Source organism: Morchella importuna, assembly GCF_003444635.1.
Source record: "Morchella importuna strain M04M26 chromosome Unknown Morimp01GS059, whole genome shotgun sequence".
NCBI lineage: Eukaryota > Fungi > Ascomycota > Pezizomycetes > Pezizales > Morchellaceae > Morchella > Morchella importuna.
This window is the reverse complement of record NW_025763456.1, coordinates 88,857-103,313: the sequence shown is the minus strand read 5'-3', so window position 1 is coordinate 103,313 and position 14,457 is coordinate 88,857. Positions and strand designations below refer to the sequence as shown.

Below are 14,457 nucleotides of genomic sequence, written 5' to 3'. Positions count from 1 at the left end.
GTACCTCCATTGATATCTAGTGTTCTTATGTACTGTCTCGTTGGTGTTCTTGAATTCAACTTGGGACTTTGTTGGACAAATGGGGAAATAATTATCTTTTATGTACATACATGTCCAGGCCCTGGACAACTTCAATGTTGTCTTAAATATCCCACGGCCTTTCCCACTAGCCTTCCTCTCGAAGAATATCGCCCGCGGGCGTACCTCCCTTTCGCGATTGACGGGCATGTATGCATTGTGAGAAACAATTGGGGGTGAGGGAGGGGGGATGGTGAGTTATAAATGGGAACCCGGAAAAGACAGGAGAGAAGGATGAAGCCAGCGCCCAGTGTTACGGCTTAATCAGGTATGTACATTTTAATGTGAGTACAGATGTACATAACTGCATGGTTGAAAAGTGACGGGGGTTGCCAGTGGAAAAAGAGAGATTGATTCCCTGCAAGATCTCATAGGACTGGTTGGCCATGAAGGCCTTTCCCCCACGGATATACACTCTATCCGTCCCCTTTCCCCGTTACCCTTCCCCTTTCCCAGGCATAGAAGAGGGAGAAGGAGAAGGAGAAGAAGGGCAAGGAGAGGCAGCACAACGGCGGCAAGCAGAAACAGAAATACGCACAAACCTGGTAAACGTGCAAATTCGTTCAACTGATATCCTCTTCTTGCCATCTCCGGCGGGCCCGCCATTCGATCTGCCATTATCAAACACCCAGCTCACGACGGCGGTGGTAGTAGTGGTGGTGCTCGTGTTGCTCTCCCCTCCTGCCCAAAGCGTCTATTCGACCCAATTCTTAAGTACTTGTTTTGCGGTTTTCTTCCTTCCTTTGTTTTTCGGGAAGAGAAAATCAATTCAGAAAATCTATAATTAAAAGGGACAGAGAAACGGGAAAGGAAAGAAAAGAAAGAAAGGAAAAAAAAACAGAACGAAGAAAAAAGTAAAAAAGAAAAGAAACCCATAACACAGGCAAAACCCCAATAACAAAACAATTCCCCCCTCCTACAATTGCAATTCCTTCCCCCCGAGACCCTGACAAGCCCGACGTTCCCATTTGGAGAGAGTTCAAGCAAGCAACTTAACCATTCATCCATCCATCCAGACTATCCGCACTTTGCCTCGTCTCTAGTGCGTCACACTGATCTACGCGCAGGAACTTTCACTGCACATAGCACATATTAGATCACGGGTACCACAAGCACTCTTGTTGAGGTGGGGAATCCTGAAGATTTTTGGCTTGTGTGGTCCGTGGTACGGAGGTACTTATAACTTATAACGCAACAGCAAAACAACCGCTGAGGGTACTCCTTGTTCCGTTCCCGCGCTGCTGAAGCTGTCCGTTCTTAGAATTTGGACATTTAGACATCTGTCTGTCTCTGTCGCACAATTGCGCATCCTGCCCTCTACAATCCCGCTCTCCCACCACCCCCCCCTCCCCCCCGCCAGTCATCGGCTTCAAACGCATCGCGAACTTTCCCCTTCTACTGAGTGAACCTCACTGCGTCGCCCCAATCCTACTCATCTCACTCACGCTCATCCTCCATACTCGCGGTCTATGTTGCCTCAAGTGGCTGTCGATTCTGTTCCCCGGCGACTATTACCTCAACAAGCAATGAGCATGCAGCAAAGCATAAATCTCTCCCCGACGGACCTCGGCGGTCAAAGGGAGAACCACAGGAGTATGTTCCCCCTGGATAATTTTCCGTTCACCCCTTCAAACATAAAAATAATATAATTTAAAAATTTCTTGAAAAGAGAGAAGGGTCGGTGTCTTTGGTCATTAGCTAACTATCACTATTACCAAAGACTATGTTTTTGTTGATGAACACAACCGACACAAAAGGCTCAAGGGTTAGCGTTCAATTGATATTAAGATATTTGACTCGTAAAACTAACCCAAGAGTTTAGTTATGCGAGCATGCGAAGGATGTCGACGCCGAAAAATTAAATGCGATGCTGCTACAACGAATACATGGCCTTGCTCAGCTTGTGTACGCTTGAAACTTCACTGCGTTCCGCCCATGGTACAGTATGATCGCGATTTCGCACCCAGTCAGGTTGTTATGGAACAAGAAACCAACGGGGATTTTGAGAATTCAAGTGCGAGCGGCGAAGAAGACCTTATGCAACATGCCTCGGGGCATATCGTAAGGAAGACAAGCAGGACAACTGTCCCCGGATATCACAGTAGAGACGGAAACACCGCCTTTCGAACACTTTCACCCTCTGAACACCATGGACCATCGCATAGACCATCGAATACGCTCGCGTATCCGGGAATCACAGGTGGGGAGGTTGTAGAACCACTTCATTTTCAAGCTCCTGTTTACCAGACACAGCCCGTGATGAGGCAGCAAGACCAATGGGCGGCCGAGAGCGACTATGCATCTGCTGCCCATGTCAGTGGAGTATTGGGGCAGCTCAAAATTGACGATAGCGGTGTGGGTATGTTACGTCTTTCTGGTTTAAAAGAGTGATCGTGTAACACTAAATCCGGATCAGCAAACTACATATCGGCCCAAGGAAGAAGACTTGCGGAGACACCTGCATATGAACCATGGACGGAGGAAATTGAGCCGAATCCGTCGTTTATGCCTGGACAGCATGAATTTGCAGTCAAGATAAGGCCTGAAGACATGCCTACTGACGATGAGGCTATGGAAATGTTTGGCATATTCTTTAACCACATACACCCGTACATACCGATCGTCAATAAGGCAGCATTTTATCGACAATGGAGTGCATCGCGTGACTCAATATCACCTTTACTTCTTGAAACAATCTTTGCATGTGCTGGCAGATTGACAACAGATCCAGCAAAGGGACTCAAGTGGATAAGCATGGCAACAAGTTGGTTTCTAATCCTTGTAATTAGATGGGAGGCGAATTGCTCACCCTTCTGTGTCCAGGACATGTTGACTGTTTTTTCGATGTACCGCGGCTTAGTACGGTTCAAGCTTTGTTGCTTCTGCTCAAAGCAAGAGAATCTGCGCCGCAAAGAGGTTATTTCTTCCGCTCCTGGATGAGCGTAGTCAGTATAATAGCGATGGCTCGTGATCTCGGCCTTGATAGACACAGTGATTTGCATAAGCATGGAGTAGGATGCGGAGAGAGCCCCCTCGATTGCATGACGCGAACTCGTGTCTGGCAAGCATGCTTCGTTTTCGAACTTATGATTTGCGCTCCGCAAGGTATGCCCTTGATTTTTGATTCGGACCGTCATTTTCTCACAACTCGACAGGCCGTGACATTATGCAGATCAGTCCTGAAAGCATTGATCTCACCACACCACTTGGCTCACCAGATTTGGATGAGAATGAAGTAACTATATATCGCAACTTTATATACTTTGTGTGGCTTATCAAGAATATTCGTCGGATGAATGATGTGCATGCAAAGCTTAAGGCTACACCAAACTGGAGGAATGACCCTCAATTCTTAGATTCCGGACCAAGCCTGGATACCTGGGCTTATGAGCTCCCACCGAATCTTCATGTGGTGGTAGTCACTGATCTTAGTCACCCTGGTCCTCAGATCGACTCCCACTTCACAGGAAATCTTCAGATTTATTATCATTTAGCTCGGATAATGCTCCATCGTCCCGCGCTGGCCTTCGGAAAGACTTTCTCTTTGGGTGGAGAGTGGAAGACACACATGATGATATGTACGAACGCAGCGAAATCTATGCTTAGATTGGAAGAAACAGTCTTTGAGCAGTATGGGATGCTGGGGTTACAATGCATGCTCCGGGGTGTCAATTTCACCATATATGCTTTGCTCACTTGTGCTATGATACATCTGGTGAATTGAAATTCCATTATAGGCTCTTCCAATGTCTTGGCTGACCTTCCTTAACAGATCGCGGCCACGTGCCCGGACCCAGAATTCAACTCAGATGCGAAAGATTATTTCACGAGAACAATGAGGATCTTAGAAAACTGCATTGATAGCTCGGCCTCATCTGAGGTTAAAGGTCAAATTGAGACTTTGCGTCAAGCTTTTTCACTCGACCTAAGTCGACCTTTTGTTTTGAATCCAAATTTTCCTTTTTACCCAGGCGTTTCAGCAGCAGTTGATCCAAGTATCACTCGAGCTTACACTCAAGGGGAAAGCCCACACTCGACCCTTACAGCCGGTGGCCCAGCGAATTATTCGCATCCTTTGTCTCCACCACATTCCACAGGCGACGGCGAGTCAAAAGGGGAATCCCCGGCAGCTGTCCAGTCATTAGTGATGTTAGCAGCAGGTCAAGGAACTCAGAACCCCCCCGCGATCGTAGACAACATGGGGTGGAATCCTTCTAGACTATTCGAGTTCGTTCCCCTAAAAAAGATGACTGTTGTAGGATACTGATGGTTTCTTAGTAATTGGAATACTGCGTTTGGGATAAATGGTTCCGTGTCAGCTATACCTTCTGGTATAGCCGGACATCATCATGAAAGTGGGTTGGTTGATCCGCTTGGCGGTGGGCGTCCACCTTCATCAAGCTCCTATGTGCCTACAACTGTAGGGGTTTCGCACTCATTCGTGTCCCCTGGTATGTGGCAAGATTCTGTAGCTGCGGCCGCCGTTTTCAGCGATTCAAACAAACGACCGTTCCCGTTTGGCGGGGAAACTGTATGGAACACTCCAGGACCGTCGCAAGACCGACCTGAGACTGTACCACCATCGACAGCCCTGCGGTCAGAGGCCGGCCGAAGAAGTCGTTAACCCCCGAAATAACGAGCATCGACGACTTCGAGATCTTCACCAAACCAAGATGTGGTAGTATGCCAAATGCTTCACAGGTATCCTTACACATTATCGAGGAACTTGAAACAAATCTCATAAGTTGTCTCCTAAATCCCTCTTTACCTTTGAATCCCAATATGCGGTGACCGCAACACTGATATTTCCATTTCTTATTTCCTTTTGCTCGATTTCCATTGCGTTTGGCGTGCTGGCTGTGTGTATAAACATGTATTTTTGGAAGGTGTTTTTTTTATGTGGACCTTGATTTTTTGGTTTGTTATTCTCCATTTTCAGTTACTGGAATGATTTTTCCTTCTCTTTGCTTGCTCGAGCGCCAGATCTTACTATATGGGGTAATCCTTTTCGCTTTTTTCTCTTAAGGGGGCTAGTTTGTCTGATCGTTATAAGAATATTTTTCCCTTGATCCTCCCGGCTTTCTTTCTTTTTTTATTTCTCAAACTTTTGTGGATTGTTGGGGATCGGCATTAATGAAAGATCTTTTTATGTCTTATTTTTTTTTTTTTTTTTTTTTTTTTTTTACTTAAAATGAGTGGCTATTTATAATAGGGTATAGTTATCTGGAGGGTCGAATGATAACATTGTGATATTTATATTAGGTTCAATGGAAAATAGCATGTAGTAATCATAGTACTCCCCTTGAATGAGGGGCCCAATTAATCGACCATGTCCGTGAAGCATTCGGCGCCCCCACTCGAAAACAGTTGGGGGCCGTTCATCATTTTCCATAAGGCTACATCCGATCGAGTTTTATCAGCCCTGTCGAGTAGTACCAGATCTCTTAGGTACCGAGGTGCTGGTTCATCCTGTTTAATTCCGTACCGCTGCATGCAAAGAATTGCCACTGTTGATGCTTGTTGCCGCAAGAGGAAGTAAACGCCGAAGAAGCCACTGCATGTCAAGACTACGAATCCCAGGAATAAGATTTGACATACCGGTATTTCCCAGGTCATATGGGGTCCGGTCTTGGGTTTTGGTTCGACAATGAGATTAGCACATTCTAATTATAATTCATAATTTCCATACACGATCTAGGCTAGCTTGAAGACCCCGCCCGGGTAACTTCAAAACCGGATACAATATTTGAGTACCGATATTTCTGGGATATACGCCCGTGGGCTTAAAGCAAAGTACTGGTCGAAAAATGCTTGCTGATTGGCCTAAGTCACGGGAATATGCATACACCACCGGTTTTCCTTGACTTTCTTCCTACCACTTTGCTTTAAGCCCATGGGCGTATATCCCAGAAATATCGGTACTACATGTATATACCGTACCTAGATGTTCCAATATGTGGTAGCTCCGCTAGCTCTAAGTGATTTATAGACCTCACAATTCGTACAAGGCAGACACCACACAGAGCCGATCTTTGTAATTCTAATTGCCAGTGAATGAAGAATATCTCACAATAGCTCTGGGAGATCGCTGTCGGACCATATGCCAGGACCCGGTCCATAGGTACGTATGCATATATATACGAGGAGCAGAATTCAGATCCCTTCTAGTACCTGTGCATGTGATTGATTTCCTACAACATGAGTACAGATGCCCGGGCCCTTATGGAAGCAGACGTTCCCATCAGCTCCGAGGCTACCTCACCTATCCTTTTTGTATGTTACCCATGAGATTGATACCTGCTGTATCCATTGAATCTAATTAGTAGTGAGGGCGCTAGGTGTAGGGTTAGGTTTTAGCAAAACTTTTTCAATGTATTCTTTTATAGCTTATAGTTGATATATATAAAAAGTACTTATATTATATAAGAATCCGGAATTAATTTCTATATTGTCTGAATTCTGATAGGACTTGTATAAAATTACAAGCAAAGACAATCAAATCAAGCATCGCGATCTTTAGGCGATCCCAATTGCTTATAGTACTTGGAATTATGTAAACTTCCGAGTTAAATCGGAGTACTAAATATTATATACCGTAGTAATACCACAACAATACCGTAACCCTACGGTTTTTGCCAGATATGGTACTGGATCCACCCGCTTTTTTGGTAATGTAGCTTGGGGAAAGTCTCGAGAGCTCGGAGTCAAGCCGAATTGATCACTCGGTCCGGGCGCCAAGACAATTAACTGTTCTGTTCTCATTATTTCACCTACACGTGACCGAAATTCCAGGCGGCCTATAAGTAAGCTCGAATTGCGACTTGATACTAGCAATGCCGACAATTTTGTGGGTCACGTGCTGCGTTGACTTGGTAGAAGATCCGGAATATCTTGCAATACTAATCATTGATCTCTGGAAGTGATGACGTAGTAAATAAATAGGATATTGATTTTGTTTAATTCATTAATTGCATAATAGGATATTGAGTGAGATTGACTCTAGTTCAAATCCCCTAGCGTTTGCATTTTGTTTTATTGCCGTTATTTCTTGAGGCTGACCTGTATATTGAGTTTATGAATATTACAAACTGGGGATTGATTAAGTTATGGAAGCACGCTGTTGATAGAGAATTCCCAGTAGATTTGATCTTAGCTTAGTACATAGCATGATCTTGTTCTCTTCCAAGGGCCTAATCCATATTGTCCATATGACAATTTCTAAACATTAATATTATGATTAGCAAAAACACAAAGTCTCTGGCCATGTATAGGGCATATACTGTCATGAGCACTGTGGTTGGGACGTCAGTTGTCAGCGACCTCAGATTGTCTTAGACTTTCAGGTCTTTCGTCAGTGTTAGCGGGGGTCTGTCCCATATTTTTTGTGTCCCCCAACTCCTTTGTCAGTAGTTAGGATTAGGGAAATCCATTATATTTGACACTCATGGGTGCATGGCTAGGGATTTTCTCCTGCGTTCCGTCTCGTACGCCCTCTGTACCTTCATTAGGCAAGCGATCAATCCGGTGGTTAAAGAAAAAACTCACAGCAGAGTTTGTCCCATTTTAAAATGTATTTGTCAGTCATTTTTTTGTCTTGTCCAGCATTTCGTCAGCGTCAGGAGCACCCTGTTCTCACAAAAAAGTGTCAAAATGAAATCTTGTCCAACCACAGTGCTCGTGACAGTATACTGGTCTTGGTGGTATTAAATCCACCTCATAGAATACTGGCCGTGTATATATACCCCCGAGGCGATGTCCTCGGGGCAAAGACACGAGGACGCTAGCGTTCGCCCCCGTGGACCGATCGTAATAATAGAAATTATACTTGCAAGCCGTCCCCCGATCCCTTGAAATGAATCAATCACCCCATTTTCCTCTAGATCCATCCAAACCGCCAGTACTATCTGTAATTAATTATGTAGCTCAAATTTTGCTTATATCCATGATCGCATTATATTTGGCTTGGTTGGAGCTTTCAATATGTTAGGACCCGTGCAACTTAGAAACAGATCAATAGAACGTCTCGAGACACATGTATGTACGTGTATGGGTGAGAAATATGTACCCTCCTGCACGTATGTGCTGCTGTTGCTGTTTGAGATAAGACAAGCTTATATTAAGATGCATGTCTCAGCACCTGGTAAAGGGTCCATAAGTGTGCATCTAAGAAGCTATACGAGGTAAATGTAGTTATGTACTTCCACATGTACAAAGAATCGGTTTTCTAGAAAAAGATAGCTAGGTTGGTACTACCAGAACCAGTCTATAACTACATAAGTCGGAACTTGACATATTGTTCGAACTTGTGCGGCAAAACAAGATCAATTTGCATCTCCCTTTTTCATAATTTCCTTATTTTTATAGAGACACATTATTATTTTGGCTGTTACACAAATTGCAGTCAACCAAATCTTCAATCCCCGCTTAATAAATCAATCTAGATGTACTTGGTATGATAGTTATGACTGATTACACACAGAATACATGCAAAAATAATCAACGAACCTTCGTTGTGATGGTGTGCGCATAGATATGATTAAGAGAATTTTTTGTTTACTTCCAGTATATTTATTAGGGTTGGGGTTCACGTATCTCGTGTGAGGTGATATGATCGACATATTGGTCAATGGCTAAAAATTAGAATGGAAAAAAGATGGAGATTGACAGGTGATGGAAGGATTACAATGGGTGCCACGGTTAGGTGAGGGTAGAGCTAGCAAGGTGCGAGTTTTTTTGGCTTTGTGTATTTGGTCCATTTGTGCTTTCTTTCCTCGTAGCCAGCGTTCGGCCCTGTGTGTGCTACAAACATGTCATGTGAGTAAAATAAATTTGTAGGGAGACCACCAAGGTGTCCACGTGTGCGGTACCTTCATATAGGCAACTCGCACAATATATATCATTTTCGCAGCCTGAGCACCGATACTCTCCGTCTTCATTACATATACCTGCAAATTTAGAAAATATATGGTGAGAATCCTTTAAAGCCTATTACTGTTGTAATATGGAATAGCGAAAAGACTTACAGCACCATGTATCAGATTCCACCAGGACTGGGTCTACATCGAACCTTTGCTTCGTTCTCGGATCCATTCTAGGGGCAGGCGGGAGTTCCAACCCCCCCAGAGCTTCAAATCGCTTGAGAAGATCCTCATCAAGTTCGGTCTTTTTCGGGGTAGGGGGTCTCTCCCGGTCGCGCGTTTGCGATCTCTCCTCATCAAAGTCATTCATGCTGATTCCGTGTGCCCTTTCAAACTCTATCTCATCTTTGATCATTTTCAAAATATCCTCCTCCGCGTTTGTATCGCTTTTAATGCCTTCTTCAGATATGTTGCTTTGCAGCCAAGTTGGTACCACCTCAACGCTAGCTTCCTTTCTACTCCTAACTTCTGGTATAGAGGTCGGTGTCTTTATATCCGCGAGTAGCTGTTCAATCTTCTTCTCATCGATTTCATCCAATGTCCATGATTCACTTTCCGAACTCAATGCGTTGATAAGTTCCTGAATGTGATGGGTGGTGGGTTAGAGATTAGAGTGTCAGGTCTTCAAATTCTCTCTGAATTGGTACTCAAACCTGTATGGGTAACTCCTTATTAAATCCATAGTATCTATCGCTTGCGATCTTTTCCGATAGGCCCTTGCTCCTTCGAGAGACTGGTGGTTTCTGGGACATTTTCTCGAAACGCATGACCAACACATCGACGTCATGATCATTATTTGATTGTGATTCAGAATCCCGAGTGATGGGTGCAGCGGTATTTCTATATTATAAATATTCATTAATAAAGGAATTGATTGGCGTCCCACTCTTTTTAGGATTGTGCTAGCAATAGTAATATAATGTATTGTATGCAATTACTTACTCTGACTCCAGAGAGTGCCTCAACGCTGCCAGGCGGCGAGCAAGATCATCATCCATGAAGTTCTAAGGCACGTTCTCGATGCGCAGGCAAGTTCACGTTGCGTTGTATCCTTATCGTATAGTTCGGGATCGCTTGTTGTTGGTCTAGATAGTAACGATAGGTATCAAGGAGGGGTTAGGGTTCTTCTGGAGTGGTTCGATCTTCTCCTCGATTGTAGCAAGAGGGTAATTAAACACATAACATTACCCGGAAAACTATGGGACCAGATGCAGGGTTCAAAGCTAGCGGCATACACGTACTAAATGAAGAACGGATAGTCTAGCTAAGCTCAAGAAAAAGTACTTTCACAGGATACAGAAATCAATGAACATGAGAGTCTCTTTCGACTTTCTCGTCAGTGGATTCACGGTTGGCTGTTCAATCTCACGGGATAATTTCTCGTTATCTTCCTTCGATGACTCCTTGCTTTCGACCCAGTCTCTCGCAGTCTCAGTTATCACTATAATTACGTCGATTTTGGTATTTCGCTATTGGCGATCTCTTAAGTATGCAGCAGTATCCTACGAAATTCCAATACCAAAGCAATGCAGCGAAGAATGGACAGGTGATATCCTGGACAATCCTTCTATAAGGGTCAGTGAAGCTCGTTCCCGGATGACGTTACCAAAACTTACGAATAAAAGACCACTACAGATAACAACATCAATTGCTACTGTCCCGCTAATGGAAAGTTTCTGGGAGAGGTTACACCGGCATCTCCAGAAGATATTGACAACGCGATTGCAAAATCCGCTGTAGCTCAGAAACAATGGGCCAGAACATCATTTGAAGAACGGAAAAGAGTCCTCAGGACACTCCAAAAGTAAGTCTATAGAGCAGCTAAATCCATATATTACTGGGTATTTGATAATCTAATGGATCGGTAGGTATATACTTTCAAACAGGGATATAATCATCAAAGCAGCGTGTCTTGATTCAGGCAAGACGCGTATCGATGCATCCTTGGGTGAGATCTTGGTTTTAGTTGAGAAAATCAAGTGGATATTAGGTTACGGAGAGAGCGCATTGAAACCCGAGAGAAGGTCCGTTTCATGGCCACTGATGTGCTATAAGAAGGCAGAAGTACGTTATGAGCCTTTGGGAGTTGTCTGTGCTTGCGTTTCCTGGAAGTACGTTTCTTTCATATTTCATAATAGATCAGTCATGCTATTATATCACATATAACCACTGGAGTTAGCTCTAACATGCTATTTGCACTTAGTTATCCGGTGAGTTTTTACACTAGACGTATAGTTAGAACCGTTGGAGTATCTAACTCACGTGCAGTTCCATAACTTGCTTTGTCCTATTGTCAGTTCTATTTTTGCTGGTAATGGAATAATTGGTAAGTTCTCTTGTATCGAGTACTTCAAGGGTCTGTGAAATAACAAGGAATACAGTCAAAGGAAGTGAAAATACAGCATGGAGTTCCCATTATTTTATCTCAATTGTAAAGGGTGCGCTTGAAGCTTGCGGACACAATTCAGATCTGGTAGAGGTAATATACGCAAGCCTTATGTATTTGACACAATCATCAGTTGACTTATGCTACGTAAGTCTATTACATGTTGGCCTGACGTGGCTCCGCATCTCACATCTCACTCTGGAATATCCCATATAACATTTATCGGATCACGCCCGGTGGCTCACCACGTGGCTGCCTCGGCCTCGAAATCATTAATACCTCTCTGCATTGAACTTGGCGGAAAGGATGCGGCTATTATCCTTGACGATATTCCGAATGTGAATATTCTCTCTTCAATCCTCATGCGTGGTGTATTCCAGAGTGCTTCTCAGAACTGTGTGGGTATCGAGCGGGTGATCGCACTCCCAAAGGTCTATCCTCGGCTTGTTAATATCTTAGAAGAGAGAATAAAGCTTCTCCGGCCCGGATCGATCTTAGACGGCGATGAAGTGGATTGCGGTGCAATGATATCATCGGCCGGCTTTGATAAACTTGAAGAATGGATACACGACGCTGTTCAAAAGGGTGCAAAGTGTCTTGTAGGAGGGAAACGATACTTGCATCCCAAACACCCTAAAGGACATTACTTTTCACCTACACTTCTCATCGACGTAACTCCTGACATGTTGATTGCACAAAATGAGACATTTGCCCCAGTTTTCGTGCTAATGAAGGCTGGTGATGTTCATGATGCCATAGATATCGCGAATGGGACGGAATTTGGTCTTGGCGGGTCTGTCTTTGGAAGAAACAAGAGGGATCTCCAAAAGGTTGTACAAGAAATGAAAAGCGGAATGGTATCAGTAAACGATTTTGGAGTTTATTATCTTAACCAGTCACTCCCATTCGGCGGAGTTAAAGGCTCTGGTTATGGACGATTTGCCGGCGAGGAAGGTTTACGGGCGGTTTGTAATCTGAAGGCAGTTTGCGAGGACATATTCCCTGGTTTGTTGAGTACTGCGATTCCACCGGTGGTGGATTATCCTATTAGAAATGGAGATAGAGGTTTGAACTTCACTACAGGTGCGTTATTTTTATGCTCACAACCCTTTGTTTTAGCTGCGTACTTACATCTTATAAATAGGCTTGATCGAGTTAGCTTATGGAGAGACCTGGAAAAGGACATTCGGTGGGCTCTGGAAACTGGTCACTAATTTGTAGAAATACGGCCAAATGCCACGCAGCTAAGATAAAGAGCTCTAATAGGGTGGAATTTTGGTTAGTTTCGGTATGTTTAGTTGAGCTATTTTCAAGTACCTAACTCTTATTAGAGTTCTCAGCCTTCAACTATTTCTATAATGATATATGTGATGCTAGATTTCAGGGATTTTAAGTGAGGTTTGTTGTGTATTGCGGGTGAAAATAGACGTTTCCTGCCAGGCGCAAGAGTTACAAGGAAAAGAGAGCGGCAAAAGTTGATAGGAGCACTAAAGAACCACAGGTGGGAACAATTGTTAAAACAGAAATGGGATATCGAATTCACATGGTGTTAATAATAAGAGATAGATAGATAAAATAGCGGAAATCAGTGCGTGTTTCTTCCCGTAATGATACCCCCAGTGTTCAGGGGAACCAGTCGGAAAAAAAAAATGTAGAACCAATATCAAAGCGGCATTGATTATTGATTATTGGTCTCCATAAGTAAGCGAACATTAACGTTGCAACCAAAACATGTATGAGAGTGCAACTTTAAACTCTTATTTCTCCGCAAACACAAGGATATAGAGAAAAAGAGTCTAATATATGGGTTCCTCAGTAATGACAGTACCTACAGCTAAAATACCATTGCAGGAGGCCACTTTCAAATTTGGATGTTTTTAGTTGGTTTCTATCATTACCATCTCCATGTTTGCCACTTATGGTCACTCGAAATTAAAATGTTATGGGTATCAAATGAGAAATTTGAGTACATCAGCCAGCAAAAAACCGGTTTTGTAACGGAGCCAATCCAACTGTCTGTAACGGCAGCTATGTAGTTCGGCTAGGCAATATATTGGAATATGAAGAGGAGGTATTGCGCAGGGGGATTAGGATTTGTAATGAATATTTCTAGTATGTTCTTTCAGTTTTTGTTACGCAGAAGTATGAGTCACCATCGGACAAGGGTATTGGATATATAATGGGGTGTTGTCCTTTGCTATTTCTTGATTCCTTTTCTTTCCTTTTCTCTTCACATGTAACGGAGTCACTTCAACTGTCTGGTATATGAGTACACACAGGGCCCGGTTACATGCTGAGAGTTATTGTTAGAAGCCAGTTGCACAGTGACATGCAAGTACCGGCAGTGTGGTTAGCTACCAGCTGTCAGAGTAACTACAGTCTGAGCGCTAGGAAGAGGATCTATTCATGGAAATAATGACTGACGAGTCTATGCCCCGCCAATGACTAGAAGGCCAGCCAGAGTGAAGCTCTGAATGCTCAGCGATCCTCTATATCCTCTGAGCATGATAAGTGCGCCGGAAGTGGCACGGACTATGCCTGGGAAGTCTACAATAAACAAAGCGCTCTACAGCAACGATTAAGCTTACACCTGAGCGGCAGCTCATTCATGCAGGTACCGGTTGTGCGTCAACCAAGACTGCAGGTGTTACAAAAGGCTTTGACTAAGGGTGGTTGCCTTCGGAACCAGAAGCATCCGCTAACGCTTAGAGAGAAGCGCGGTAGCGGTGGTATTGCTTCCCTTCCACTGGAAGGCATCACCGGAACTTAGTGAGGAAGTAGGAACAGCTGCACGGAATGCTTTGGAGTATAAGTACTCAGGATCCTTCCTGCCCAACTATCCGTTTCTCCCAAGTCTTCATCGAATCTATTAAGTATTTTTCTCCTCGATAGCAGAGCCCTTAAAGATTATTGAGTTTTAAGTGAAAGAATCTTTGAATAATCTAAACCTGATTTCTATCATGCACTGGCATGTCCACATCTTTCTATCGGATTCTAGCGATACGTAGAAAGACGGTCCCCATTACAGATAATCTTGAAGGCTCAAGTCACTTTCAGATTATTCTTCCTCTTACG

General features: G+C 43.7%; 3 protein-coding genes across 3 annotated transcripts; 2 read left to right on the top strand and 1 right to left on the bottom strand.

The window, feature by feature from the left end:
- Positions 1-464: 464 nt before the first annotated feature.
- LAJ45_11197 (uncharacterized protein) lies at positions 465-4,702 on the top strand (the record flags this gene model as incomplete). Its single annotated transcript, XM_046120707.1, has 14 exons — positions 465-806; positions 870-932; positions 1,146-1,204; positions 1,277-1,293; positions 1,355-1,543; positions 1,603-1,671; positions 1,799-1,843; positions 1,901-2,021; positions 2,094-2,437; positions 2,495-2,842; positions 2,902-3,183; positions 3,234-3,793; positions 3,851-4,305; positions 4,357-4,702. 14 exons carry the CDS (start codon positions 465-467, stop codon positions 4,700-4,702), a joined length of 3,240 nt encoding a protein of 1,079 aa, XP_045966105.1.
- Positions 4,703-8,791: 4,089 nt separating this feature from the next.
- On the bottom strand, positions 8,792-9,748 carry LAJ45_11196 (uncharacterized protein; the record flags this gene model as incomplete). Its single annotated transcript, XM_046120706.1, has 4 exons — positions 8,792-8,877; positions 8,946-9,023; positions 9,102-9,576; positions 9,650-9,748. 4 exons carry the CDS (start codon positions 9,746-9,748, stop codon positions 8,792-8,794), a joined length of 738 nt encoding a protein of 245 aa, XP_045966104.1.
- Positions 9,749-10,301: 553 nt separating this feature from the next.
- On the top strand, positions 10,302-12,779 carry LAJ45_11195 (uncharacterized protein; the record flags this gene model as incomplete). Its single annotated transcript, XM_046120705.1, has 10 exons — positions 10,302-10,571; positions 10,622-10,800; positions 10,865-11,107; positions 11,200-11,206; positions 11,265-11,322; positions 11,378-11,475; positions 11,535-12,465; positions 12,527-12,588; positions 12,649-12,660; positions 12,714-12,779. The coding sequence occupies 10 exons, from the start codon at positions 10,302-10,304 to the stop codon at positions 12,777-12,779; spliced, it is 1,926 nt and encodes a 641-aa protein (XP_045966103.1).
- Positions 12,780-14,457: the final 1,678 nt, after the last annotated feature.